A 26,299-nucleotide genomic window follows, 5' to 3' on the forward strand; every position below is an offset into this window, starting at 1 on the left:
TCGGTTTGTGACTTTCCATTGATTAAATTCGGCTGAGGGTCCCTAGAATCCTCACTATGGGAAAGCAAGGACTTGCTCACTTTCTTGCCTTTACGCCTCAGGGCAGCCTGTGGCCCCGCCCCCTTTCCCAACGACAGCAGGTGTCCTACCAAGGCCGCGCCCCGCCCCTCGCCGAGGCCCTGCCCCCCGTCCCGCGCGCCGGGACTTTTGGCGCGTTTTGGCCATGCCCCGCCCACCCCGCGCGCCTGGTGCCCTAGGCGTCCCGCAGGCACAGAAGTGGGAGCAGCTGGGGCAGGGGGCCGGCTGTCAGGTCGCAGGCTTGCGCTGTCTGGGTGGTTGCCCGAGTTCGCCCAGCCTCCCGCTCTCCCAGGAGGCTTCTCCGCGAGGGCGGGGCGATGCAGGGGAACAGGCAGCCGAGGGTCCGCTCCGGGAACGAGCCTCATCCTGCGCCCGCCATGGAGCCGGCTGGTCGCGGCGCCTGGGCCCACAGCCGCGCCGCGCTCTACCGGCTGGAGAAGCTGCTGCGCTGCTCGCGTTGGTAAAGACCGACCCTCGAGGGGGCTGCCGGGAGGGCCTCGGCGGGGGGCAGGCGTCTTTTCAAACCTCCGGTTTCCTCCGTTCATTCCCGTCTCCCCACCTCCCCCCAGCAGTTGGGCCGCCGAGCAGAGTTAGTACCAGGGATCTGGTGTTATTTATCCCCACTCCGGGCCCCCATTCAACCCTTTCTGGGCGGCTTTCTAGCCTTTCTTGCACCAAACCCAACTAAGATGGTAGTTTTCAAACTTTAGCGGGCCTGAGAGTCTAGAGGCGTGGCTAAAGATGCGGATCCCTGTTCCCGCCTCCAGAGTTTGAATCTGTAGTGCTGAGGCATCTGCACTGTTTACCGGGCCCGTGATTCTTGTGACCAGGGTAATACCAGAACCTTAGGCCGAGGGCTGTTACGTTTGAAGAGGCCCACTAAATTAGAAGCAGCTGTCACCGTTTGCTGAGCTGGCCCCGTTGACCTTTTCTCCGTCGCAGCCTTGTTTGGGGAGGGAGGAGAGTTTTGGGGACTTTTTTGAGGGGTAGATTGAAGATGGCGGGGTGATGGACATCGCCAATTTCTCTTTCAATATCACATTTCCTTGGTTTGATCAAAGACTGTATGGTTTGGGGTTCCAGCTCTTAAGAGATGCTGTTTATTATTTTTGCTTATTTTCCTTCATGCTGTTACACCATGGGAATCCTTTAAGTTCAAAGTTTTCATTCCATCTGAAGACATCACTTTCTTGACTGGTACTCCTTGCTTCTTCTTTTCCTGTAGCTCCTCCTAGTATAGAAATAAAGAAGGTTTATAAAACCCAAGAAGGGCTTATCTCACTTTTCATTTCTTCCAAAAGCGTTTATTGAGCGCCTGCTGTGTGCACAGCTCAGTATTTCTGCATCCGTATCACTCTGGCAGGTTTTCTCTCTGCTTGTAGCTGTTCTACCCTATTTCTTTTTTGGGACTTTGTTTTGATTTTTTTTTCCCCCCTCTGATGTCCAACTTGCAGAACTTTGTTGTACGTAAAGCATAAGTAACATAGCAACTCTTTCTTTAAAAATGGAAAGGACGTAACTGTCAGAGTTTCGCACTTATATTTTGTTTTACAAAATCTTCAAACCTTGTGACAAAATGACATCATTACCCTCCTTAGAAAAGTGGCACTTTTGTACATGAAGACATTCTGATGTTGTGTGTGTTTTCCCATAGCACAAGGGTCATCCATCAGAGACTAAAAAATTTAAAACTGGCTCTGCTGGTTGCTATAAGCAATTGTAGTCACACCTTCATAAGTCAACGAAAGTTAGACATTCAGATGGCACATTTCTGTACGGAAGGCACTAGGGCGGCAGCGTGATGCCTCACTTGGACCGTAGAGTCAGACTGCTGGGGTCAGGTTCCAGCTTTGATACTGCTGAATGGCCCCAGTCATTCAACATCTCTGTGCCTCAGTTTCCTTATCTGAGTGACGATGGTGCTCAGCTCATCCTCCTGTGAGGATTCATTAATAATAAAAAAATATATTATTGAACACCTACCAAGTGCCAGACTACTCTAGGCATTGGAGATTCATTAGTAAGCAAAGCAGACAGAAACCCCAACCCTTATGAAGCTAACATTCTATGGGAGGGAAGAAACTAAATGAAATTATACATGTAAAGTGGTGAATGTGGTGATTGTTATAGAATAAGTGATTAACAGCAGGTGTTTTATGAAAATACAAAAATACAGTCTGCTTGCTGAATGGTTTGGGGGAGACAAAAGAGGAATAAAAGAGGAATAATCTATAGGTTGTCCTGAAATCTAATAAAGCCAGTTTCACTTTTATCCCCTACCAGTATTTTTCCAGTTTCTAACTGAAGTGAGCAGACAGTAGGAGCCAAAAGACTGAAAGTAGACATCAGTAACTAGGTCCAGACTTTTAATACAACCCATCGTGGATGGTTAATGATACTGAACTCCAGTGATTTGTTTATTCATGAAAAAACATTTTTCTCTTTTTTGGTCCGCAGCTCGCCATGCGGCTTGTGGGATCTTAGTCCCCCAACCAGGGATTGAATCCGGGCCCTTGGCAGTGAATGCGAGGAGTCCTAACTATTGGCCTGCCAGGGAATCCCCTCCAGTGATTTAAAAAAAAAAAAAAAATTAATATACGGACCACTGATGGATTAACTAAATCTCAGCTGTTTCTTTTGGTGCATATTTTAACATAGGGCTCTGCAAACTTTCTCTGTTAAGGGTCATATAGTATATATTTTAGGCTTTGCTGTCACAAACAGTGTCTGTTCTTGTTTTTTTTTTTTTACAACCCTTAAAAACATAAAAAAATAATTCTTACCTCAAGGGCTTTACATAAACAGGCTACTGGCTTGATTTGGTGCATAGACAGTAGTTTGCAAAACTGTTTTAACAGGTAAAACATCTTAAGGTTAAAAATCCTTTTTGGTGTAAAATTTAATGTCACATGGGGTTTAGTGTTTAGAAATGATTAGTGTTCCTCTCCCTGTCACTGCACGTTTGGCACTGTCTGTAGTGAGTAAAGCATAGGAAAAAACCAACGCATTCTTCCCTCCTGTGCTTTGCCTAGTAGCTGCCTGACATCATTACTCCAAAGGAGCAACTCAGGATGGCCTGCTTCTTGCTTTTGCTACCCATCATTCAAAACAGTGTCATATTATTTGAAATTGTGTGTCGGTGTGTCTGTCCTTTTTACAGAGCTTCAAAGTTTTACCCAGTGGGCTCGTGATTACCCCAATTACCCTCACATTCAGCTTGCAGCTGTCATCCATCTCGTGCTCCCAGCTGTCACCTGTCCTGTGTAGCATATTGGATCTGTTTTGCGGCAAGCATTACTTGTGAGTGAGGGTGGATTGGCTACATTACAGAGCATCTTTTCTTCACCTTTAACATAAGTATGACTCCAAGGTGAAGCTGATGAAATTGTTCAAGAGGCCAGATGTGACATATGTGTTAGGTCCAAGCCTCACAACCAGATAGAAGCTATTTAAAGATTTGGGAAAATGAGACAGGAAGCATGAGAATGGGTTCCTAAAGGAAGCAGGAAATGGGAGCTGTAGTGAAAAAGCCCAGGTGTCTTATGACACTGTTTTGGGAATTTAAATAACTAGATACCTCTTGATCTGTTTTTTGGTGGGGGCTGGGGTTTAGCATCTACCACAATTTTAATTCGGAGTTCTGGTGACTTTTATTTATTTTTTATTATTATTTTCATTTTATTTATTTATTTATTTTTGGCTGCATTGGGTCCTCCTTGCTGCGCGTGGGCTTTCTCTAGTTGTGGTGATTGGGGGCTACTCTTCGTTGTGGCGCACGGGCTTCTCATTGCAGTGGCCTCTTTTGTTGCAGAGCATGGGCTCTAGGCGCGCAGGCTCAGCAGTTGTGGCGCACGGGCTTACTTGCTCCGTGGCATGTGGAATCTTCTGGACCAGGGATCAGACCCGTGTCCCCTGCATTGGCAGGCGGATTCTTAACCACTGCACCACTAGGGAAGTCCTCTAGTGACTTTTAAAATTGTAGTTGATTTACAATGTTGTGTTAGCTTCTGGTGTACAGCAAAGTGATTCAGTTATACATATATGTACATTTTCTTATATTGTTTTCCATTATGGTTTATTACAGGATATTGAATATTCTCTGTGCTATACTATAGGACCTTGTTGTTCTAGTGATTTTTTTCTTTTTTCTTTTCTTTTTTTTTGCGGTACGCGGGCCTCTCACTGTTGTGGCCTCTCCTGTTGCGGAGCACAGGCTCCGGACGCACAGGCTCAGCGGCCATGGCTCACGGGCCCAGCCGCTCCGCGGCATGTGGGATCTTCCCGGACCAGGGCACGAACCCGTGTCCCCTGCATTGGCAGGCGGACTCTCAACCACTGCACCACCAGGGAAGCCCTCTAGTGATTTTTTAATCAACTTTTAGTAAAAAGTCAAAAAACAGTCTTGTGATTTTTAAGATAGGTGATTTTATTTTTCTAAATTATCTCTTGTCGTTTTAGTAAAGGTGATTGAGATTGTTTTCTCTTCTCTTTTGAGGCTGCATAGTTTAGTGGTTAAGAGAATGGATTTTGGACCCTGGCTTCAAATCCTGGCTCAGTGATTTTGGACAAATTATTTCATTTTTGTATGCTTCCTTTTCTTGACCTGCCGATGAGTTAGTAGTAGTTTCTACTTTTTAAGTTTGTTAGGGGAATTAAATGAGTTAATTTGTAAGGTACTCAGAGCAGTGTGTGTTATGTTCTAAGTGCTATATGAATGCTTGTAAAATAAAGGGTAGACTCCCTGACTCCAACATTAGCCTTTGTCTTTCTTCATTAGTTTGGAATGTTGAGAGGCATTCTTATAGGCCATTCATCCTTAGACGGGATGATTACTCCCTTCATTGTTAGGAAACAATCCCTGAGGCACTGTAAGTTGGGTAAGTGGTGATGCAGTGAGGCTTTCTACCCTTAAGGCGCTATCCTTAGTTATAAGGGATGAAGTGTACACACAGTTCAGGGTAAATTAGGATGAAGGCCAAGGGGATGCAGAGAAGAGTACTTGGGTGGGATCAGTGGAGGAAAGATTCCTGGACTTTTGAATTGGGGCTTGGAGAGATTTTTATAGGTGAGCCGGCTAGAGGATTATAGCAAATAAAAATATGCTAAAAAGTATGTAGAATAGAGGGGGAGTGAGTCAGGTGGGCAGTGTTAAAGACAAGGTCAGATCCTAGGGATTAGAAGCTTAACATTGTTTCACATAGTTACTACCTGAGGAGAGCAATTTGTGTAACTTTCCTGGGACGCCGGTGTCCTCATATGTAAAATGAGGAAAATGGATGAATTGATTTTTCAGGCTCTGTCCAATTCCACAGACTCTGGAATTATTAGTGTCTTTTGGATGCAAAACATTATTTAAAACGTTTTAGGGCTTCCCTGGTGGCGCAGTGGTTGAGAGTCCGCCTGCCGATGCAGGGGACACCGGTTCGTGCCCCGGTCCGGGAAGATCCCACGTGCCGCGGAGCGGCTGGGCCGGTGAGCCATGGCCGCTGAGCCTGCGCATCCGGAGCCTGTGCTCCGCAACGGAAGGGGCCACGGCAGTGAGAGGCCCGCGTACCGCAAAAAAAAAACCCAAAAAACAAAACTTTTTAGTGAAGTTTGACATACACATAGAAAAGGGCACAAATCATTAGTGTTCACGTATCATATGTCCCTCCAAATTATGGGATTCATTTACTTTTGTGGTATTTTTATTCTTTGATTGACACCTGTCTCCTTCAGTTATACTGCACATTTCATAAAGACAGGTTCACATTTGCAGTCACAGTGCTGGACACATAGTTTCTTAGTGTTTGTTAAATTAAGACATGAAAATTTAGGTTAAGTTAGGGTCACATTGCAGGTGGAAATACCAGAGGACCTGGTTAATTCATTTGAATTGCCAAGAATCCTCCACAGGTTCCTGGTAGTAAACAGTGACTAAAGTTTCAGGGGAGTTGTAGAAGGTGCAGATCTTTCCCCCTGGGATTTAGAGCTAGAACCACGACCTGCACAGTCCTGTTACAGGCTACACATGCCTGGTGTTATATAGGGCTTGGGACTGCCAGGGAGACTTACCAGACAGACACATTGAGCACCCTTTAGTACTGTCCTCCATAGCAGAGGAGATGGAATTACAAGTGAAGTTACTGTTATGCAGGTCTGGGGGCCCAGAGGACAGTTTTCAGGGTGGAGGGCAAATTTGAAAGTTATCTACGTATATGTGGCAATTGAAGGCATACTTCTGGAAGTGGGCTGGGAAGAGGGTGTAAAGGTGAATGCCTATATCTGAGCCTGGAAACTCAATATTTGAACATCGGGTGGAGGAAGTGATGCTTTAAGGACAGGAATATCAGCAATTACTTAGCTACTGTTTTGCTTTGGAGGAAAGGGAATATAGAAGACAAAATAACCTAAACTGTTTGAGCTGGGTATACATGATATTCTCTGTGGCTTATCTGTCTCCTAATAGTAGATTCTATTATAGTCATTAATAGATAGAATTCTATTACCCCTTTGATTTTGGGGATATTTGACTCATTGATTTATTCAGTATTTATTGACACTGAACAATTAGACATGAGTTACTGTTTTTCTCATATGATTTACTTTAATATGGCATACAGAATAACTATACAAAATAAGATGCTTTCATGTCATTATCCATATCCCTGACTTGTTAACAATTTTATTTATTCTCCTCAAGAAAAATAAAGCCAATTGTTTAATTGGCTTGGGGAGCCTCTGCATTTTGGTGTTAAATGTGTTGGTCCACACCTAAAAATAGCATGGGAATTTTCTAAAACGCAAGAGCGTTGTAGTAGCTATCTTGCCTAATATTAAATAGCAGTTGATATCTCATGGAAGCTTAGGGAGTCATTCAGTTAAGAAATAGGTCTCCCTCTGTATTGTAATCTCAACTGAATTTACTTTCCTTTTCTTCTTTGCAAAGAAAATTTTCTCTCAATAGGACCTTTAAAAAGAAAAAAAAAAGTTTGTTTTCCCTATTTAGTTCTTCCCTAAGTTATAATCCTCTGACTGTACCGGTCTTTCCAAATGAACTACATATAAAGTAACAGAAGTATGACTGCAGATGGAAAAAAATAAAGTAGCTGAATTTTCAAGGTACAGAAGTCCTGTTACCATGCAAATGTCTTTTGTTATTCTTCTGGATTTTTTTTCCTTCTAATATATATGTATATCAAACAAAAAATAGGGTAAGGATAAAATAGAATTGTTAATATAAATGCATTTTGTATGTAGTCTTCCACTTAGTTCGTTCACTAAGGATTTATTGAAATCCTGCTGTTCGCATAGCACCATGCTAGGTAGGTAATGGTGTGTTGGGGAGCTCTGAAGAATTGAAAGTCAGGATCTCTTGTCTGTAGGACTACAATCTATTTGGAGACTTAAAAAAAAAAGAAGAAGAAGAAAAGAAAGAATCAGGCAGATAAAATACAAAATACTTAGTTTTCAACATTGATTTCCGGAGCCCCAGCTTGATGCCATCTCTGGAACTTTAGAGCATTTTGTACTTAAGTCGTATGTTAACTTGGCTTATAAAACTACCCAGCTAGATTGTAAGCCCCTTAGGAAAGACTGTAATGCAGTCAATTTTGTGTCCTTTATATGTGTCTGCTGCAGGGTACAGATTCTGCACGAGTGATGGCATGGAAACTAAATTCCAAGAAATTGTGCTTCTTTGTTTAGTGTCATTTTTATTGTATCATCTTGGATGGTATTTGGAAAATGTGTTCGGCTTGAATAGTTTTGTGGGAGGAGGAAGTATATTGTAGGCTGGGGACAGTCTGAGCAGTACTAGACTTGGAATTGGTCATAAGGTGTTTGATAAATGTTACAGACACTGACTGGCCTGATAAGAGCAGTTTTTGTTGAGGAGCAGTGAGAACAAAGATTGCCTGGCTTTGGAGTAACCAGACTGTGAAGAACTTTTTAAGTTTTTAAAAATTGAAAGTAATACATGTATATGCCAAAGAATTAAAATAACATGGTATACGGTTATTAAATATTTGTTAAATGAATGACAGGTATGTCTGAATCTTCTTCAAGAACCCACTCTGATCAGTTTCTTGTGTATCCTTTAAGAGGTTCTCTATGTTTGTGCCTCAGATGAGAGGGTACCGGTCATCAGGTAGATGTATCATGATTTATTTAACCATTTCCTTGGTAGAAATTTAGATCATTTCCAGTCTTGTGCTGTAATAAACACAAGACTTATGCTGGAGTGAATATCCTTGTCCATGTACCTTTACATTAAAAATTTTTTATTAGAATTATACGTGAACACAGTTGACAAAGTCAATAGGACAAATATTATAATGAAAACATTATTTTGCCTCATCCCTTATCACCCTTGAGTTCTATACTCCAGATACAACCTCTTTCATCTCTTTTTATTCTTTAATTTCCAGATTACGAAATGTGTTTCTATTGCTAGTTCTAGATTTTTTTTTTTCCATTTTAGACATTTTTTGTTAACTTCCTACTCTGAAAGGGTGAGTTGTTTTTTTTTTATTACCAATGATCAACTTTCTACTATGGAAGATGACTGGATATAGAATTCAAAGTACAAAATAATTTTCATTCATTACTGTGAAGGCCAAATGTTTTTTCCTTGTCACCCGTGAGATGTCTTACACTATTCTGAATCCTTAAAAAAAAAAATATATATATATATATACACACACACACACACACACACACACACACACACACATATGTATCTGACATTTTATTATTTCTTAGTTCCTGGAAGCTTTTGGTATTTTGTTTAGATAGATATCTTTAGTGTTTTGAAATTTCAATTTTTCAAGCATCTGAGATTATCTGAAGAATAAATTCCTTGTAGTAGGATAGTTGAGTTAAAGTTTGGTACATTTAAAATTTTGATAGATACTGTCTGGTTGTAATAAGAATTCTTTTATTCCAGAGTGTCTTCTCAGCTAAGCTCTAGACATTTTCAGAAAGTCTCGCTTTGACAAAGATTTGTGCCACCCCCTGTGCAGTGTATCTATTCTTTGAGCTCTTCCATTAAAATTCTTTTGAACTTGGCACTACCGTCTCCCAGCTTTGGCTATAACACTCCTCTCTCTGCTCCTTCTCCCAGCACATGTGTGCACGTACTTTTCATTCACTCTCCCAGTGTCTTTTCTCATCTATTAACAGCAATAAAAAGTATTTTCTAGGTCACTAATTAGAATAATTAGTACAGTTGATCAGTTATTTGTAGTACTAGATTCATTGCTACTTGCACTGTAGCATCTTGTTGCTAGGGTGAAGGGTAAGAACTATAGATCAAGGGGTACAGAGTCATCTTAGGATGGAAATTTAAGTTTAGAAATAGAATCAAGGCACTGAGTCAGGTATTGGCAGAGAAAGCCAGAAGGCTGTGGACTGCATCCTGGGGGTAAACCTACATGGAGAGATGGGAAAAGAAGCAGCTAAGGACGAGCTGAAATCAGCACATAAATGTGCTATAAGGAAATTAAAACTCAGTGGAAGGGAAGGTTTTAGGAAAGAAGGTGAGGTCGATGTTATTTCACAGAGGGTCAGGGAGAGAGGACCAAAAGATGCTTTGGTCAGCAGTTTGAGCAGAGTGGTGGGAATTAAAGCTAGGAAGGAAAGGAGATGGAGTTAGCTGGTACAGAGCACCTACAGAGGACTTACCAGAACTTACATCAGCAAGAAAGGGAGGAGTTGGGGCAGACGGTACAGTGGGGGGCACGGTATAACGCTGGGGTCCCCAAGCCCCGGTCCGTGGCCTGTTAGGAGCCAGGCCGCACAGCAGGAGCAAGTCTTCATCTGCCTCGCTCCCCATCGCCTGCGTTACCACCTGAACCATCCCTGGCATTACTGCCTGATTCTGTCCTGCCGTGCCCACCCCGCCCCCCGTCCATGGAAAAATTGTCTTCCATGAAACCAGTCCCTGATGCCAAAAAGGTTGGGGACTGCTGGTCTAAAGTGTTTTTTGTTTGTTTTAGTTTGCAGGAGAGATTACGTTTGCATGTTTAGATACAGATGGAAGATGAAAGGTGACTGTAGTGATGAGAACAGACTGTTAGAAAGCAGAGAAGTTAAGGGATCTAAGGACAGTAGAGCAGCACGTTTTACGAAGGAAGAATGACTGAAGGAGTTCTTTTCCTCTGAGCCTGGAGGGAGGGGTAAGATTATGGGTGGAGAGGTAGGAATGAGTCTGGTGGTGAAAAGCTCACACTGCTTGCCTTCAGTAAGGTTAATGGGATTTAGAGCCTGGGGATTGTTTTGTATAGCCGTCTATTCATTTGTTTACCCACGGAACGTCTACTACATCACTTTGGTAGAGATACAAAGGTGAGGAAACTACCAAATGAGTTTATAGAGACAAGTTTGTATATCTTCCTGTCTTTTTGTAATGGTTATTCAGAGCCTGAGAGCAGGCGGGGGAGTGGACTGGGGAGCCTGTCTAGCATTGTATCAATAGATTGGCATCCTTGAGTGTCTAAGAGGTTAGTAGAATTAGGGTGGTGGTGAAGATGGCCCAGAACAAGTTAGCTCTGTGGCCTGGGCTGGTAGGGAATCCAAGGAGCTAATACTGAATGGAAGTCTTTCCATGTGGAAAACAACCTGAATATGGAGGTTTGGTCAGGGTGATGGGATAAAAGAGAAGCGGGATATTATGATAGGAGGGAGTGAGATCACACCACTTTTGGGATCTTAGAGGCAGTAGAATGCAGCACACTTGATTCGAGATCAGGGGTTAGGTTTGGTAGGTCAAGTAATGAACAAAAATTACAGGACCAGCATACGCATTGTAGTAAGGGTCATCTGAACTGCCAGAATCACAGAAGTGGCTGGCACATCACAAGTCATATTTTTATCACCGTGTTCTATGTAGTATGACAGAAAAATCAGATATTCTGGGTTTTTAGAAAGTGATGGGTTTTATAATGTCAGTGAGCCCCATTTTCGATATCTTGAGTATAACATTGTGGGTGTGCTCTGTTTTTAGCACTCTTTCTGAAAGCTCAATTTCACTTTAATGTTCATATCTATTAAAATGTGCAGTGTGATACTTTTGATCTTTCAAGAAGTGTGGAAAACGTTTTATTGATATATGGTATGTGTACAGAGGTAATTGGATAATAATGGTGTAAATACCTACAGGTCCTAGGGTTAGTATAATAAACCAAGCACAAAAGATGTTCGTTCTTTAAAAGCTTTACTTCTCCTGTTTGCTCGTGCCTCATTACGCCCTCTGAATATAATGACTTGATATGTGTTTATTAGTTAAGTAGCATTACCTTCTTAGGATTATCAAACTTAGCAGGTGTTTTTTGATGGAAACGTTGGGAATACTTACTTGTCTGCAGACAGCCAGCCTAATGATTCCCATTTGCAGTTGCTTTAAAGAAAACAAACAACTTCCTGTAAAATGAAAGAATGGCTGCATTTTTGATAAGACATCTGTAGAAAATTGGTGGGTACTTGACAACAACCGGAAACCAATTTTTTTTTTTTTTTTTTTAATGGGAAACCATAAATTCTTACGGTCAAAGTGACCAGATGTCCTATTTTTCTGTGGCAGTCCTGCTGTTCTATCTAGTTATCCCCTTCGCTCTCAGAAGTGTTCTCATTTGGACAATACACTACATAGTCATTCTACTTGTGGGTCTGATTTTGAGATTTATGGTCTACACTTTGAATCATTAGTTGAAAGAAGCAGCCAGTGGTTGGTTTTGCCTGTAAGAGGTTCAGAGACACTGAACAAAGTTGCTTCTTTCTATGATTTCACAGTATATGCATTATAAAAAGTGTTATAATTTGTACTGAGTTTGGTAGTTGCTATTTGAATTCAGCAGGTGTGTGATGAGACAATATTTAATCAGGGAGTAGCAACCTTTCAAATGAATACACCCTTAATATCTTCTGTTTTGAGAAAGAAATATGGTAGTGTTGGGCCTTGGACTTGTGAAATGTTGAGTAAAAAATGTTTATCTAACAACGACCTAAGTCTTGATTATTTTTCTTTCTTCAAACAGCACTAATATTCTGAGGGACCCTGTGTGTTTAGGAGGATGTGAGCACATCTTCTGTAGGTAAGTAATTATGGTTTATGATAGCTATACACACATACACACACATTTAGTGTAACTATGTTTTTTACTAGGTAATAGTCATGCAATCATGTTCATACTAGTATTACCTTATGTTGTGTAACTCTCATAGATTGCAGTGACTTACTGTACATTATCTCATTTTGGTCCTTTCAACTGTCTTAATTTACAAATCAGAAACTAAAAGCTCAAAGAGGATGACTTGTTGACAGTTACAAAGCTTAGTAAGTGACTTTGCTAAGTTTTGGGGAAAAATTAATATCTGTTGTATAATTCAAATATGTCTCTCTTATTTTTCCAGTTAGTTTTGAATCCAGACTTTGCAAATTGTGAAACTTTAGTTCTTATCGTTACTGGATTAGTTTCCTAGGGCTGCCATAACAAAGTACCAAAAACTGGGTGGCTTAGAGCAACAGAAATTATTGTCTCACAGTTCTGGAGGCTAGAAGTGTGACAGCGAGGTGTCAGGTAGGTTGGTTCCTTCTGAGGGCGATGAGGGAAAATCTGTGCCATGCCTCTCTCCTACCTTCTGGTGGAGAATCTTTGGATTCTGACATTTTCCTTGGCTTATATAGATACATCACTCTCATCTTAGCCTTCATGTCCACATGGCAGTCTCCCTTGTGTGCGTGTTTGTCTTTGTGTCCAAATTTCCTCTTTTTATAAAATACCCATTATATTGGATTAGGGTACTCACCCTGATGGTCTCATCTTAACTTGATCATTTACAAAGACCCTATTTCCAAATAAGATCACATTCACAGGTCTTCGGGTTTAAGACTTCAGCATCTTTTGCTGGGACACAATTTAAGCCATAACAGTTATTATAAAATTATACCCATTAAAGCCCTGGCTGAGAGGTTAGTATATTAGGTTTTCATTTCATCTTATTTCTTACTCAGTAGGAATCAATTAAAGGAGTGAATGTCATAGTTTAATTGTCTGAGACAGGGTTAATATATCCTCCTTTGAATCAATCTTTTAATTATTTCAAGTTATGACTGTGATTATCCGGCATGCACAGACTGCAATATGAAGTTTAAGCACATGTGGAAGTAATTTACTGTATGACTTCAGTGGGCTGGGGGTGTGTGGAGGGCACCTATGCTTGGGGTCCCAATTTTGTTTCTAGAAACATAGGTCTGTTACATAGGGCATATCCAGCAGGAGGATGGGGTAGGAAATAGTATCTATTGCCTACCTGACGTCTCCATCTGGATGACGAAATGGGATTTCAGACTTGATATGTTCAGAGCAGATCTGTTGATCGTCCTCCCCTTTACTCTGTTCCTGCCTCGGTAATCTTCATAGCAGTAACTGGTGCCACTGGAATAAATGGTATCAAAGTTGCTCAAAGCGAAAACCAGTAGTCATACCTGATTGCTATTTTACTTCCTTATCCCACGTCATTAAGTTCTGTCAGTTTCACCTCAAAATGTGCCCTAAATCTTGAACTTTCCCACTTTTCTCTATATTTACTACTGTTTATACTTTGGTCCAAGCCACCATCAAATTATTTCTCCTCAGACTAGTTCATAGCTGGTTCGCTTCCCCATTTTCTACGTTCTTGTGGGTGATCTCACAGGAGATCTTTTGAAAATGTAAATCACGTTTGTATCATTACGGCTCTTAAAGTCCTTCAGTGACTTCCTATTACAATTAGAATGAAATCCAGACTCTGCTCTGAGGCCCACGAGACCCTGTGCAGGGCCCAGTCCTTGCCTGCCTCTCGGACCGCACATCCCTCTGGCTTACACTGTTCAGCCACCTTCTCCTTTTAGTGTATTAAACACATCAGACTCACTCCTGCCCCAGGACTTTTGCACTTATTATTTCTTCCATCTAGAATGTACTTCTGCCAGATTTTTGTGAGGCTAGCTTTTCATCAGTTCCATTTCAGCTCAGATATTACCTCCTCCAAGAGGCCTCCCATTATTCCTGTATAAAATTTTGGCCGCTCCCTGTCTCCACTCTGAAGCAAGCAGATTTGTTTCAGGGGTTGTACTCACTGTATATAATAGATTAGTGACAAATCTGGAGCATAACAAACTTGAAATTGTATGTAAAGCTTGTGTATGTGTGTGTGTTCCATACATTTAATTGGATTCTAAAGGGGTCTGTGACTTCAAATGGCCAAAGAAAGATTAAGGGAGGCATGAGAACATCTTAAAAGAGAAAATGGTCATCTGTATGTGAACAGAGGAAAGAATTGATTCAGTGTAGTTTGGTTCATTTTTATTATATGATGCCAAGAATTAGGGTTTCCCATATAAAACTGAGACATTTAAAAAATACTAATTCATTTAAAAACAACAATAAAAAACCCATTACATAATAACATAAATAACACTTTTTAAGGAGAAATAACTATTTTGCAAACTAAAGAAAAAATAGAAGAGTGGCACTGCTTTTACATTTTTGCAGATTTCTTTATTTTGCTGAGTAGAAGACAGGTTACGTATTTTGAAGGGGGCTCCATTGTAAGAATCCTCTGGCCCTACAAACGAGAGGGTTACATGAAAAGGGATGTAGTGTTTGGAGGAGGTGTGGCTTTTACGACTATTATATTACCCAGTCCTGCTAGAGCCCATCTGGTGAAGCTAAGGGAGGTGTGGATTTAGAGCTTTCTTATTTCAGGATTCACAGATAGGCTTCAGGGGGGATTGTGAACAAACGCTCGTGCACATCTTTGTCAGAGTCACAAAGGGTTTGTAACCCCCAAAGTTAGGAAAAACCTTTCTAACTATGAGACTGTAACTCTTGGACATATAACCCGAGGTAATTTAATTGAGTTTACAGGTTATAAAAGTACCTGAAAGAACCAAACATCTTTTCTCAAAAACTAAAGCCTTTAGACACTTGTACAAAAATAAAAGAAAAAACACCTTTCCCCATTTCTTTGCAGTAATTTTAGGTATCTCCATGAAGCACAGTGTTAGCTTTAGAGTAGGAAAGGTTGAGATGCATGGCTTACATGCATTAGGTACTAAATATTTTTTTATATCTCCCTCTGTACTCTCACTCTTTAGAAACTATAGATTTATTTGCAGGGAAAAAGTATGCAGACTATTGTCTGGCCAAGTGTAGTGTCTACATAGCAAATTACATAAGCAACTTTAGATTTAGATGTGGTGTGTGTGTGTCAGTGTCATACCCTTTCAAAAACACTGTTTTACCTAATATTTTATAATTGACCATTGTTTATTAGAACAGCCTCTGCTTCATTTACTTCAGTTCAAACTTCATTTTTTTTAATTCAGATCCTGCTGAATGTATTGATATCTATATATTTTTTGATCCTTTTTAAGTAATTGTGTAAGTGACTGCATTGGAACCGCATGTCCAGTGTGTTACACCCCAGCCTGGATACAAGATGTGAAGATAAATAGACAATTGGACAGCATGATCCAGCTTTGTAGTAAGCTTCGAAATTTGCTACATGACACTGATTTTTCAGGTGAGAAATTTCACTGTCTCTCTTAGTTAAATAACTGATAAATTCATATTGATTTCATAGTATGTAAAATATGAATGACATATTTCAGATGTTAAGATTTATAGTGTTAGGAATCATTTTGAGAGGTGACAGATACCTTAGAGGTAATTAGGTCTGACTCCCTTATTTTATAGATGAGAAACCAGGGTCCAGAGAGGTTAAATGATCTTGCCTGAAGTCACACATGCAGTTAGTACCAGGAGCAGGAGAAATAGAGCCCGTTTCTTCTGATTGTCAGTCCAGAGACTTTTTCACCACCTATACTACCTGCTTTTTACAGTTATAATAATTTCTGTATAATATATATGGAGTAGTGATTTTGTCCTTAAACTCAGTTAACTATTATTTCACAAGATAGAACACAACCTTTTGGGTATCACTTTTCTACAAATTAGTTAGATTAATTTTGCACAGTTTTGAAAGAGCAAAACTCTAATATCCATTTTCTTTTCTATTTAAATGGAGGTTAATGTTTTTCAAATTGTTCTTACACTCTGTGTATTAACTATATATTTTCCCATTGTGCTTTCCGCTGAGAGCTAATTAGCTGTGGAAAGCAAGTAAAGTGTTTTTGAATCTTCATAATCAGATTGAAATTGTCTTTTTATTGGCCAGATACCATCATTTTAGCTTGTGTTTATGGGAGAACCTTTTCTTGACTGGCAGGATGCCATGAATGATTGATAAAGCTCATATAAAATGGTTGAATTTCTGTTTTGAAAACTTTTGATCTTAGTTTTCCAACATGATGTGTTATTGTCAGCTACTAAAGGTGAAGTTGATTGGGCAAAATAAAGAAATAAGGCAACTACTTTGAGTCGTATTGACCAGGTCCATATTTCTGAGAAGAATTTAAATCGCAGTTTACCTAAGAAAAGTTTTCTTCGTCTAGTTTTCTGATTTTTGTATTAGACTCCATCCTTTCATGACAAAATGTGCTATGGTGATAAAGTTTTACTGATTTTCAGATGTAATTATATATGCACATGTTTTAAAAAGTACTTTAAAAAATAATATGTAGTAAACCTCTTTAAGAGCACAGTGAAGAAAAGTTTTATTAGTTCATCTGTAATGTTTTCCTTCTTTATCAAAGCCAGTGCTGACAGTGTTTTATTTTCTGTTTAAAACAGATTAGTGTATGATCTGTTACCCCTCCCCCCAGCCCCTTACCATTGATTAAAACAGGAGTTGTTAATTAAGAGTCCATGCATTTTTAGGGCTTCCCTGTTGGCACAGTGGTTGAGAGTCCGCCTGCTGATGCAGGGGACACGGGTTCGTGCCCCGGTCTGGGAAGATCCCACATGCCGCGGAGCGGCTGGGCCCGTGAGCCATGGCCACTGAGCTTGCGCATCCGGAGCCTGTGCTCCGCAACAGGAGAGGCCACAACAGTGAGAGGCCCGCGTACCGCAAAAAAAAAAAAAAAGTCCGTGCATTTTTAGCAGTGTTGGGGCTTGGGGCCGGGGTGAATTAGCAAGTCTCTTGAATTAAGTGTACAATATGAAAAAGGTTCATGTCTATGTGAAAGTGGCTTTCCTCAGATTCTTTAAGATGTGTGGTCCGTTAGGAATGTTGGCCATGCATTGAAATTTGGGTGCTATCTATATTTTGTCTGTGGCTGTCATTGATGTTTCATTCTTCTTCAGTTGCTGTAGAGTAATATATTAGCTTGCTAGGGCTGCTGTAAGCAAGTACCACAGACTGGGTAGCTTATCAACAGACATTTATTGTCTCACAGTTCTGAAGGCGAAAGTTCTAAATGAAGGGCTAGGTGAGTTTGGTTACTTTGAGGTCTGTGAGGGAGGTGTGTGTTCCAGGCCTCTCCTTGGCTTGTAGAAGGTGGTCTTCATGTTCACATGGTATGCATGTATGCATGTTTGTGTCAAATTTCCCTTTTTTATAGGGACACCATTCATATTGCATAGAGCCCCACTTTCCTCATCTTTACCAATTATATCTGCAATGACCCTGTTTCCAGATAAGGTTATGTTCTGAGGTAATGGGATTAGGACTTCAATATATGAATTTTGGGAGGGACATAGTTTAACCCATAAACAAGTAATGTGACATTTTTAATGGTGATAATGGGGGAGCAGAATAACCTTCAGTGGGTTGATTGTAGTCAGTTATCGCATGCCGGGGTACTGCGTACCATGTGGTGCAAAGAATTAGATGACTCCTCAAGAAATTTTACTGTAGTTAGTGATGTTTGAATTATCAGTATGGTTTTCATATTTTGTGGACCATGGAATATGAAATGCCTTAAGATTTCATCATTAAAAAAGATATTTAGGAAAATTGCTGAGTTGAGAACAAGTTTTTGTGTGGGACCTGAGGCCTTTTGGAATGCTGTCTTTCTCATCTCAGAGGAGAGGTGGAGTTTGGGGAGAGAATTATGGTGATTCACTTTCCAAAGGCCATTTTGTGTTCATTTTCCTTATTATAATGAATAATAATTACATTTAGTCATTACTAGACTTTAGCTGTGCTGGCTTTAATAGTTTACTTATTTTAAGATGAATTGAAATTTCACTGATTGCCTAACCTATAATCAGAATTTTAGGATCTTTATTCTGTAGGTGAGGAAATTGAGGGCCTAGGTTAAGCAGGGTGGTCATGCTGTCAGTTTCTTGCTTATTGTTTTATCATTTAACACGGTGCTTTTGTTATACGTGTGGGCGTTTGTTTTACTTGTTGAATTGTGTTGGAGAAAAATTGGCAGCGTTAAGACTAATTCATATCCTAGAGACTAGACTTAATTAAAACAATTTTTAAAACAAACTCTTAGGTTTTGATTTCAATAATCCATTTTATAATGGTGACATCCTCCTTTGGTACATTTAGAGAAGATGAAATAAGTCTAGAGTATAAACATATACTTTTCTATCTGGATCTGTAATTTCCATGGTACAAAGTGTTTTCTACTTATTGTAAGTTGCATTGTTATCAACTTTTCCTCCTAAGGTCCCCCAAAACAAATTTAGCCTTGAAGGGCATTTGAGGTGTTTTCTTTTGGTATATTCCTTGGTTCCTTATAGTTTATCTGTTCAATATATTTCATGTATATATACCTTTATGTTAGTTTATTATCTAGCAAGTACTTCTAAAACTAAAGTATAAGGCAAACTAGGTGAATGCGTAGAGGGAGCTAATAGCTGGGGACGAATAATGGTTGATCCTCTTTATAATGAGGAAATTGGAAAATGATATCATTATAAAATAAAGGTATTAGATTAAGTGATTCCTGAGTTCTAGCTCCAAAATCATATGGTTCTGTTAAATAGTCAAGTGTTGAAGATGATGAATTAAGCGGAATGGTTGGACATCTCCCACATTTTCTGTATTTATTTTTTTAAACCTGTAGTTCACAATTCATCTTCCAAATGAACCTTGTTACTTTCATTTACTATAAAATATATAATTACTATAATTAAGATGGGTAATTAGGAAGAACTTGTTAAATGGTGGACATAGTATATAGTGTACTGGAGATAAAGAAGCTTGATTTACAGTAATACTTTCTCAAATGAACTTCTAAATACTTGAAGAAATTTTTCTTGGTTCAGTGTACTTTAAAGAGAAGAGGTTGTCTGTCATAAATTTTTCTGACAACCATTTATGGATAATTTTACCTTATTCTTTAAAATGTAGTCTGCTTTCTACCAGTGGCGTTAAATTTAAAAGTTTTTATTTTCTCTTGCCCCCTATCATATTAAATCAGACCTTGCAGGTGCTGGTTAGGTTTTGTGAAGCATATGTTGGTGTTGGTGACATTAAAAAAAATGCTTTGATTATGCTTTCATAGGATCCCAACTTTCCCTTCTGTTTTCTGGTTTGGGAGAGATCCTGGTCTTTCTGTAGCAAATTACATAGTGTTTCATATATGCTATGACTTTTTTATAATAGATGAAGATGAGCATTTGAATAGCTGTGTCGCTGTTGTTTTGTTTTAAATAGAACTGACTACTTCTTAACTTACAAAATAATCATTCTTTAGTGAAGGTGTTAATGTTGCACAGATGGTAGCAAAGTACTTTCCTTTGATTTTTAATAAGGGGCTAGTTTGTCAGAGTTTTCTCAACTTCTGCTGTGAAACCTATAATAGAGAATAATTTGAAAGGCACACAGTGTACATCATTATAATCCTTTGATGTAGATTAATGATAGCTAAATCACATTTTCTAATTGCCTCCCTTTTCTTTAGTTTATTACTAAATTTTAAGAAAAACACTTGGCTAAGCAGCTCCTTAGCAACATGTGTGTTGTCTGTTCCTCGATATTTTGTGGTGTACTCAGAAATATTTAAATTCAGAGAATAGAATTGTTTTAAAAATGTCATCATTAGGAAATTTACTATGTAGAGGAAGGACCAATATTTTTCTTCATGAAATGAGTATGATAATTTATCATGCTTAGAAGCATTCACCCGTAAAAACTGTTGTAGCTGTTAGTAGTATGATTTATGCCAGCAGTGGTGGTGATTTTGCTTTTTACAGTCTTAACTTAGTTATACTGTGTAAAATCCAGAACTTAAAATCATGCTTGCTGTACTGGTTCTTGCTTAGTTAGGACAAGATGCATAATCAAAATCTTCTTAAGTAAATTTATTACTGGATGACTAGTGAGATTATTGTGTACAATGTAAACTACATAAATATATGCTCTCTGCATTTACTCCTTTATAAGTTAGGAAGTATGTGCTCCTGAGTTTGAAGTTTTGTTGTCTTTTTAGATTTAGATGTTTTAGTTGATTGAGTGTGTTGTTACTACCTACAAGCCTCAATTTCCTTTAAAATGCCTAATTCTACATTTTGGAAGTTTTATAAGTGTTGAGGACTTCAGAATTTGACATTGTTTTTAATTGAAAATGTCATCAGCTATGTTTAATAATAAATTTTAAAAACTCAAGTACGAGTTTTTACAGGCTACCAGAGGATTAACCTTTAAGACTTTGTAATGCTGAGTCTTCCTTAAAAAGTAATCTTGATAACATTTCATTTTGACCTTTTCTCTAGTCTCAAGATTATGTCGGAAAGGACTTGGTTTTGAAATCTACTTGTCACTGCAGAGAAAAGACCTTGTTGAATTTAGACATAAAGTCTGTGTGAATGGATCCTCATTCTGTTTGTTTTTATTTCCAAGATCCTGTCCTAACAGCACTTTTCTGAGCAGGTGATGTTCAGTTCGGATGTAAAAGGGTGTCAGAGGGTCTGCTCTTATTCGGATACCCACTCCTCCTTCCAGCTGGGTTTATCATTTACTGACTTGTCAGTGCAGTGCTTTCCTTTTCCATTTCCAGAAGGAAGGGATAGCTTCTTTGGAGTGGAGTGGCGTTTGACTGAATTCTTTTGCTTGGCAGGGATCATATCTCTGAAATTTCTACAGAGATAAATGCTAATTGTTTTTCAAAATCCACTGTTTCATTTTTTCTTATCTGTTTAAAGTGCTGTCTTTTACTTGGTAGATGGTAGATCTATTTATAAGGATAGGACTTTTGTACTTAAGAAACATGAGGTGAAAGAATAGGCAAAAGAGATTTTGAACTTTAGAGAAGATCTGAGCTTTTAGTTTATTAATCCTCTTGTGTATTAATAATTTTAAACTGATAAAATAAAGTGTTCTGTGTGAATAAAGAATATCGAAAAGGAATTCAAAAAATGATATTTCATAACTTCCTTGTCTTTTGCTAATATTTTAAGACATGAGAAATGTTGAAATGTATTCCCAGAAACAATAAGAAAAATGAAATTAAAATTACGTTGTCTCTTTTAACTATGAAAGCTTTGTAGGAAGAGCACACTTGACAATGTTTTATAACACTGTAGTAATGTCAGACACGCTTATTCCCTACACAGTGGCTGTTACCAGTCCTTAGGCGAAAGATGTACCGGTGGCTGTTGGTTTTCTTCTTAAAGTAACTTAGTGTTAGAACTTGGTTCATTAAAATTTTTCTCTTGATTCCATAATGTAAGAAAACTGTTATACAGAGTTCTCTTCAGCTTGAATGAGGAGTGACCTCTCAGGAGAAAAACATGATTCAAATAATGTCCTTTTTCCTTCTTTTTAAAAAAATAAGACAGAACATATTTCAGTTGTCCTAGTTGGTTATAGGAGATTCAGTCTGTGTTAATTTGGAGAATGAGTATCAGGCAATATGAAATTATTTGTTAGTCACTGTCAATCCTGTCAGGTGGTGGCGGTCATGGTGATGGTGTTTTTTCTAGTTTCCCTGCCTTTCTGGTGTTCTTTTTTATACCTGAAATGTCCTCTTGATAATCCAGTTTGTGTGGAGAGAAGAGCACTGAATTGGGAGTTAGGAGACTCCCTTCTTCTCCTTTTTAACTTCAATGCCTCATATTTAAAATGAGAGAATTGGACAGGTGATCCTTCAGATTTCTTCTAGCCCTTAAATTGAATTCTAACCTCCCTTGTATCAATACCTGTCAAGATTTAAGAGAGGATATCAGATAATTTATTCATCAATTCATCAATGTTTTCTGAGCACGATTTATGTGCACACCTCTGTGCTGGGCTGACCTGGGTTTTACCTGCCTGTGTGGGGCGAGAGAAGAGAATTTCAAGGGAATATTTTTTAAAGAAAAGTGAATGGGCTTAAAGGCAAAAACAAAGCAAGAGAACCTGAAGAGGGATCACTGCCAGAATCAGAAAGGGAAAACTGTACAGTTCATCACTGACTCTTTCTGGAGCATCTGTTAACAGGCAAGATCAGTAGGTCTGAAAAAATACAATACGTACAAAGATTATACTATATGTGTGTAGAAAAAGGCTCACTTCTCCATTGTGTCTCCTCTACTCACACTACTGTGTTACATACAGTACTGTTTCACTTATGACACCAGATGTGTGGGTTTTCCACACATCATGCTATTCTGTGACATCAGCTGGGTGTCTACAGTTTACTCAGTTCTGACACTGTCCACTTGGGGATAGTGTCAGATCTTACAGGTTAAGAGTCCCACAAGACTGCCCCCCCGACCCAGCCTCCACTCCCCCCCCCCACACCAGGTGCCAGTCTCAAGTCCAGATTGTGCTTCTGACCAACTGGCTATAGATTGGAAGCTCCCGTCAACTCCTCAGGTTTGAATAATTTGCTAAGTGACTCACAGAATTCAGGAAAACATTTTACTTACCAGATTACTGGTTTATTATAAAAGGATATACCTCAGGAACAGCCAGACAGAAGAGATACATAGGGCTAGGTATGTTGAAGGGGTAAGGGGCTTCCATGCCCCCTCTGGGTGTGCCGCTCTCCCAGCAGCTTCACACGTTCATCAACCTGGAAGCTCTCTAACCCTGTTTTGGGGGTTTTTTAATGGAGACTTCTTTACATAGGTATGATTGATTAAATCATTGGCCATTGGTGATTGGCTCAACCTCAATCCCTCCTCTCTTCCTGGAGGTCAGGGGGTGGGACTAAAAGTTCTAGCCCTATAATCCAGGTTGGTTCCCTTGGCAACAAGCCCCCATCATTAGGGGCTTTCCAAAAGTCACCTCATTAACATAAACTCAGGTGTGGTTGAAATGGGGCTTGTTATGAATAATAAAAGACACCCATTTCACCTTTTTCATTTGGAGCTATTTTGGGAACTGGGAACACAACTAAATATAACAAAAGATGCCCCTGTGGTTCATACGGGAAATTACAAGGGTTTTAGGAACTATGTGCCTGGGACAGTGGACAAAGACCAAATACATATTTCTTGTAAATCACAATATCACATATAGTGTGTACTTAGTGAAACTTTTGAATGTTTACTTAGTGGCAACATGAATTCAAATGCCAGCTCTATCACCAATTAGGTATATAACTTCATGTATTTTATTTTCTATTTGTTTAATTTACCTAAGAAATATAAGAGAACATTCTCTAAGTAACTGATTAAGCAATATAAAAGTGTGTAAAGTGTGAAAGTCCCCCCTTCACCCTTTATCCCCAACCAAAAAACCCAACATCTTTTTCAGAGGTACTGTTTTCATTGTTTAACCTTCCTAGTCTTTCTTTTATGAATTTATGAAAATATTTGGACATAAACACAATAGAATTTTTAAAATGTAAATAGGGTTGTGCTACACTTAAAGTGTCTTGAGGATGTTTGCATGTTAATTGACATGTATCACGGCTACATAAGATTTTGTAATATAAATGCTGCATAGTTAACTGATTTCCAATTGATGAACAATAGTTAACTGATTTCCGGTGAATGAACACTGACTTTTTTCCTAATTTGGGCTATTACAAATATGGCTGCAATTAACACATCTATGTTTTCAGGCACATGTATGAATATTTTGTATATTTTGTAAGATAGGTTACTGGAGGTAAAGTTGCTTTGTGAAAGAGCATGTACGTGTAAAATTTGCAAATATTTTATCACATTGTCCCTGAAGTTCCTCAGTGCAGTGCTGCATCTTTGATGATACTTGGCAAAGGGCCTGTCATGGCTTCCTGCACGTACAGGGGGTTGCGGTATAGGAAAGGAGCTCTGAGCTTTGGGGAACTGACTGTTTTTATGATAAGCAGAAATAGGGGAGCTTTTTTTCCCCTGGGGAGACACTACTGCATCCCTCACAGTGGCTTGCTGCAAACACAGCCCTGAGCAATGGCCTGGGTACAAAGCAGCCAGGGCCTTGCCTTCTTGGTATATCCTGCAAGAGTGTGTAGGGATGTTCAGGAGCCCGGGCGGCCTGTCTCTTCCAGCATCAGTGTTTTTTCTCTAGGTGCCTTCAGTGGTGCAAGCCAGAAACATATGAATTGTTTTTGTCACCTTCTCCTTTATTCATTTCGTCACCAAATCCTGTAAATCTTATCTCCTAAATATTTTTCAAATAATTCTACTTCTTTCTTTTTCTACTATCACCTCCCCAGGCTGTCGTCTTCTACTTAGACTCCTCTTTCGGCCTCTTAATAATTATTCTTGCATCCACTCTTGCCTTCTTCTGACCTATTCTCCCACACTCAAGCCAAGAGGGATCTTTTAAAAACACAGGTGTAGTCATGCCACCTGATTCATATAAAGCAATTTATTGGTTTTGTATTGCTCTTAGCATAGGTATCGAAGTCTTTAACATTGCCAGCTAGAATCTGCACGGTCTGACTATCGCTTTATAGTCTTCATCTTTAAACCACTTTATTCCTTGCTCTCTCTGCAAGGCAAGTGTACTGGTTGTCTTTTAGTTACTGAAATGTATCATACGCCCTCTTGCTACTGGGCTTTAAGCATTTTATCATCTCTCCCCTGCCTATTTGTTTAATTAGTAGCCTTTTAGGTTTTGTATTTTACCATTTCTACTGCTACAGTGCTCGTCAGAGCCACTGTGATCTTTCTAGTGGATGATAGCTATGTAACTGGTCACTGTGTCCATTCTTTTCTTCTAAAGTTCCTTCTCAGTAGCAGCCAGAGTGATCATTCTAAAGCATAAAACATTCTTCTTCCTGAATTGAGTCTGAATGAGATCCAGCTTGCTTTAGCTGGGTTGTATGATCCCATTAAGTTCATTTATTTAGCAGGAGGCATTGGTTGAACATCTACTATGTGTTAGACATTGAGTAGACACTGGGGAATGGCAGGGTAGAGATACAAACTTCTGCCTTCCTAGAGCTTATATTCTGATGGGATGAGACAGACAAGACACAAAAAGAGGTGTAAAATAAGTAGGAGGTGAGAATTTGTAAATTTAAATAGAGTGTCAGGGATGATCTCACAAAAAATGTGACCTTTGAGCAATGACCTGTAGTTGGTGAGAGAGTGAGCCATGCAGATATTTGGGGAAGAGGTCTCTAAGCAAAGGGTCAGCAAATGTGAAGGCTTTGAGGCAGAAGCATACCTCTTGTGTTTGAGGAACAATAGGGAGGCCCAGTGGCTGGAATGGTGAGGACGGAAAGAACAGGAGGTGAGATCAGGAAGGAAATGGAGGGTCTGGTTATTTCTGGCCTTTTAGACTAAAATTGTGGCTTTTATTAAGAGTCAGATTGACAGCCTTGGTGGGTTTTAGTGACAGGATCTGACCAGTTATAAAAGGACCACTGACTGCTGTGTTGAGAATCGACTTAGAGCGGAGGAGGCAAAGACATCGTCAGGGAGAGGACAAAGGAGGGTGGGGCAGTAATCTAGTGAGACAGTATGGTACTGTGGTGGTAAGAGTGGAGGTGCAAAAAGTAGTCAGATTTTGGATGTATTTTTCAGGTAGAACTGGTAGAACTTGTAATTTACATATGGAATGTGAGAGAGAGAACAGAGACAGGTTTGACTCTTAAGGGTTTTGTCCTAAGGCAGCCGGACTGATGGATGTGCCATTTACTGAGATGGGAAAATTGTAGGAGGAGCAAGTTTTGGTCATGCTTGGTGTGAGATACTTACTAGGAGTAGACATGCAGGTAGAGTCGTTAAGTAGGCAGTTGAATAGTGGAGCCTGGAGTCCAGGGGAGAGGTCTGGGCTGCACTTACACATTTGGAGTTGCCAGCGTATACATAAATAACTGCGTGTATGTTATGTATATATATGATTATTAAGGGAGAGACTGCAGATAAAGTCCTGATCCCTCCCACCTCAGAAGTGAGTGGAATGAGGAGTAGCAGCAAAAAACCCCGAGACTGAGCTTTTTATAGAATGCTTCTGC

At 39.5% G+C, this 26,299-nt stretch overlaps 1 protein-coding gene across 1 annotated transcript in view; it reads left to right on the plus strand.

The window, feature by feature from the left end:
- Window positions 1–271: 271 nt before the first annotated feature.
- BARD1 (BRCA1 associated RING domain 1) overlaps window positions 272–26,299 on the plus strand; it is a 76,985-nt gene continuing 50,957 nt past the window's right edge. The window contains exons 1-3 of the mRNA XM_067740695.1: window positions 272–538; window positions 12,093–12,149; window positions 15,476–15,624. Of these exons, the coding sequence (XP_067596796.1) occupies window positions 396–538; window positions 12,093–12,149; window positions 15,476–15,624 (349 nt within the window). The 5' untranslated portion in view covers window positions 272–395. The remainder of the gene's footprint in view (window positions 539–12,092; window positions 12,150–15,475; window positions 15,625–26,299) is intronic.

Source organism: Pseudorca crassidens, chromosome 6 (assembly GCF_039906515.1).
Source record: "Pseudorca crassidens isolate mPseCra1 chromosome 6, mPseCra1.hap1, whole genome shotgun sequence".
Lineage (NCBI taxonomy): Eukaryota > Metazoa > Chordata > Mammalia > Artiodactyla > Delphinidae > Pseudorca > Pseudorca crassidens.